General features: G+C 56.7%; 1 protein-coding gene across 1 annotated transcript in view; it reads left to right on the top strand.

Annotated features, from left to right (window-relative positions):
• The first annotated feature begins 6 nt into the window (after positions 1-6).
• Positions 7-478, top strand: part of NAT8L (N-acetyltransferase 8 like) — a 23,533-nt gene continuing 23,061 nt past the window's right edge. The window contains exon 1 of the mRNA XM_035324527.1: positions 7-420. Within this exon, the coding sequence (XP_035180418.1) occupies positions 96-420 (325 nt within the window). The 5' untranslated portion in view covers positions 7-95. The remainder of the gene's footprint in view (positions 421-478) is intronic.

The following is a 478-nucleotide window of genomic DNA, read 5'->3' as shown; positions in this document are numbered from 1 at the left end:
TTTTTTTTTTTTTTTTTTTTTTTTTTTTTTTTTTTTTTTTTTTTCTCCCTCCTCCCCCGTTTTTCTCCTCCTTCCCCTCCCCGCGGGCAGTTTGCATGCATTGTCTGTCTCCCAAGATGGTTTGTGAGACCAAGATCGTGGCGGAAGACCATGACTCGATCCCGGGCTCCAAAAAAGACACGATCATTGTTTCGTCCTCCCAGATGTGGCCCACTTTGTCGGGCACCCCCTCTTCTCCCCTGAGCCCCCCCAAAGAGGAGCCCAGGCGCGACAACGTGTACATCCGCGAATTCCACCCCTCCGAGCAGGAGGTGGTGCGCCGCATCTTCTACGAGGGCATCATGGAGCGGATCCCCAACACGGCCTTCAGGGGGTTAAAGCAGCAGCCCCTCACTCAGCTGCTCTACGGGCTGCTGGCGGGTGAGTGCCTGCTTGGGGGGGCCCCACAAAATGGTGTTGGGGGGCGGGGGGGGAGCGC

Source organism: Oxyura jamaicensis, chromosome 4 (genome assembly GCF_011077185.1).
Source record: "Oxyura jamaicensis isolate SHBP4307 breed ruddy duck chromosome 4, BPBGC_Ojam_1.0, whole genome shotgun sequence".
In the NCBI taxonomy this organism is placed as follows: Eukaryota; Metazoa; Chordata; class Aves; order Anseriformes; family Anatidae; genus Oxyura; species Oxyura jamaicensis.
Note: the sequence above shows the minus strand (reverse complement) of the source record. Positions and strands in the feature narration are given on the sequence as shown.